The sequence below is a fragment of the Aptenodytes forsteri genome, unplaced genomic scaffold (genome assembly GCF_000699145.1).
Source record: "Aptenodytes forsteri isolate BGI_AS27 unplaced genomic scaffold, ASM69914v1 Scaffold298, whole genome shotgun sequence".
Classification (NCBI taxonomy): Eukaryota; Metazoa; Chordata; class Aves; order Sphenisciformes; family Spheniscidae; genus Aptenodytes; species Aptenodytes forsteri.
The window spans coordinates 988,081-991,069 of NW_008793956.1; the positions used below are offsets into that span (position 1 = coordinate 988,081).

A 2,989-nucleotide genomic window follows, 5' to 3' on the forward strand; every position below is an offset into this window, starting at 1 on the left:
CGGGGCGGGGGGGCAGCCGGGGGGGGGGGGGCGACCAGGTTGACAGCAAACACACCAGGGCTATTGACACCACATCAATCCTACAGCCCTGACAGGTGAATGGGCTCTCACTCACACCGTTAAGATAAATGATATTTATTTGCTGCTAATAGGTTCCAACAAGAGGCCCCAACAAGTGACTTTTGAACCAGCACCTCTTGCTGCCAGTACACACCCAAACCAGGAAAAACCCTGGGAAACATCCCCAGGGCTGGCCCCGCTCCTGTGGGCTCTTCCTGCCCCACACACAGCACCACAGCCACGGCCCCTTCCCCTGCCTGTCACGCAGACCCTGCCCCATACGTGCTATCCCAGCCCCTTCTCCGGCCCAGCCTCATGAGGGCACCCTGGACCGCACGCCCACGAAGCAAGCGCTGGGACTTGGCTGGGGCTGGGACCTTTATTTCATCAATGCCAACAGCACGGCCACGCCTGACACTGCCCACACGTGCTGCTCCCAGCCCTGCAAGCCATGATCCCTGGGCAGGAGCCACCGGGGGCAGGGCGGCAACCACTCCATCCCCACAGCCAGGCATCTGCTGGGGGGTCACCCCCCTGGCAGGAAGCAGGTGGCCAGGCCGGGCACCCCATGGCCCAGAGGGGCAGGCTGTGCCGGCGCTCAGCCACTGTGTGTGCCCAAGCCCAGCACCGAGAAGGCTGCGCGGTGCTTCCTCAGCAGCAGCCGGATCTTCTCATCATCCGAGTCAGGGTCCAGGGGCTTGTTGTACTCGTCGTCCTCAGTCTCAGAGGCTGCCCGCTCTCCGCCAGAGCCCCCTACACGCTGCGAGGACGAGGAGGGCTCCAGGGCGCTCTTCTTCCTCCATTTGGTCCGTCGGTTCTGGAACCAGACCTGCAGCCCCACGGGACCGGCTCAGTTAGCAGCCATCATGCTACACGCCCCATGCCATGTGGGGACCCACACTCACCTTCACCTGAGACTCAGTCATGCCAAGAGAATAGGCCAGCCGTGCTCTCTCTGGACCCGCCAGGTACTTGGTCTGCTCAAAAGTCTTCTCCAGAGCGAAGATCTGGTGCCCTGTGAAGGTGGGGCGCGTGTGCTTCTTCTTGTGGATGCTGTCGGCCAGGTGAGCAGGGGCTGCGGGAGAGGAGGAGGAGGGAGGGTGGTGAGCACCTGGGCTCTCTGCAGTGCACGGCCCTGGGCAGCTCTCCCCTCCCTGAACACGGCACCAGCACACCCACCATCCCCCAGTGCCCACAGAGTCCCTCCACACTGGCTCCCCTCAAAATTAAAACCGTATTCTGGCTTCAAGGCTTCAGTCCCATCCCAGGAAGGCTGAGCTGCCCTCTGCGCAGGTCCCACAGAGCCAGAGCTGGGCTGTGCACCTCCTGCTTGGGGACAGCGTTATTTTGTTGTGCTAAGAGGGGAAGGGTCATTAGCAGCAGTGCATGACCCCAGAGCCACACAGCACTGGGAACACCATGCCCCCATGCCCCACACCTTGCAGGATGCATGACGGGAAGGCAGACAGAGCTGGTCTGCTCGTAGCTGTGCCAGGAGCGGATGGCCAAGCTGCCTGACCTGTCTGCTCCAAGAGCATCACCTGGAGAGGATGGAAGGGGACCTCGGCTGCAGGTGCTGAGCAGCTGCACCCAGCCCCTGGCTCAGAGCCTCCCCACGGGACAGTGGGCGCACCCATATCCCACCCACCCTCTGGTACGGCAGCAACATGCTCTGCAATCCCCCTGCCAGCTCTCCACAAGGCAGGCAGCACTGCCAGCTCAGGGCCAGCCATTCTGCCTGTCTCTGCCATGAGCTGGGCTGGGCACTGACGCCAGTGAGGCTGCCGGAGGGACGGGGGATCTCCGGGGCAGCGGGCTCTGCCTGTCCTTGCCAGCTGTGGCTTGCCTGAGGGCTAAGCAAAGGGTTAACCTCTGCCATTGGAGCTGCCCCTGCTCTTGAGCCAAAACCTCTGCAGCAGGTTGAGGTCCGGCAGCTCTGGTGCCGGGGCCATTCCCGCTGTCCAGGGGCAGCCTGCAGGATGACCAGCCATGCCTCATGCAGGGCAATGCAGAAGAAGTGGCTTGGGCAGCTGCCCCACGTCCCTGCCCTGGTGCCCATGGGTCAGGGCTCTGCGGGGTGCCCGCCGCCTGTGGCACCCACCCACCGCCCACCCACCCCAGCCCCGCTGTACTTACGGCCGCCAGTGCCTCCTGCGGGCCCCGAACGACCGCAGGCTCCGCCAGTCTGGGGCCTGGGGCACCACCCACCGCCCACCCCCCACAGCCCCGCTGTATTTCCGGCCGCCGCACTTCTCTGCCCAGCAGCTCCGGCCCCGTGGCAGGTACTCGGCGCGGGCCTTGGGGAGGGCCCCCACCTGGGGCCCGTAATAGACGCCTGGGGAGCTCAGTCCGTTAAATCCGCCTGCGTGGGGGTAGCCAGGGAGGAGGCTGCTGTTCGGTGTCGCCGCAGGCCGGCTGAGGATGTCAGAGATGCCGTGGGGTGTGCCGGCAGCCAGCTGGGCACCAAGCCCGGGGGGGCCCAGCTTGTAGAAGGAGCTCTGCACTGAGTACTGGCAGACGGGCGCCTTGGCCTCGGGGAAGGGGCCCAGCGAGGGGCCGTTGAGCAGGAAGGTGCCTGGCAGGTTGGCATCCATGGCTCCGGCACCGAGGTGGCCCTCAGAGCCCGGCTTCCCAGGGGTGCAACGGCCAGCCCATCCCCACCAGCCTGGGGGCTACTGGGCCCTGGCGTCCACCCTGGCCAGCAGGCACCTGGGTGGCCCTAGGACCCTGGCAGGCTGGCCAGGGGGCCACGTCCTGGGCAGGTAGGGGGCCACGGGCAAGGCCAGGGCAAGCGTCCCTGGCTGACCCTGCCGAGGTGGCACCAGCACCGGACACTCAACTTGGGCTTGGGAAGAGCCAACATTTATTTCTCTGATAAAGCTGAGGCTCATTAGAATACAGGGCCCCCATTGGCCGGGCAGCTGCAGGT

The 2,989-nt window shown here is 65.2% G+C and overlaps 1 protein-coding gene across 1 annotated transcript; it reads right to left on the minus strand.

The window, feature by feature from the left end:
• Window positions 1–658: 658 nt before the first annotated feature.
• NKX6-3 (NK6 homeobox 3) lies at window positions 659–2,654 on the minus strand. The gene is made up of 3 exons (XM_009281623.1): window positions 2,276–2,654; window positions 966–1,135; window positions 659–889 (listed from the first exon to the last, which is right to left on the minus strand). Exons 1-3 carry the CDS (start codon window positions 2,652–2,654, stop codon window positions 659–661), a joined length of 780 nt encoding a protein of 259 aa, XP_009279898.1.
• Between the last annotated feature and the right edge of the window lie 335 nt (window positions 2,655–2,989).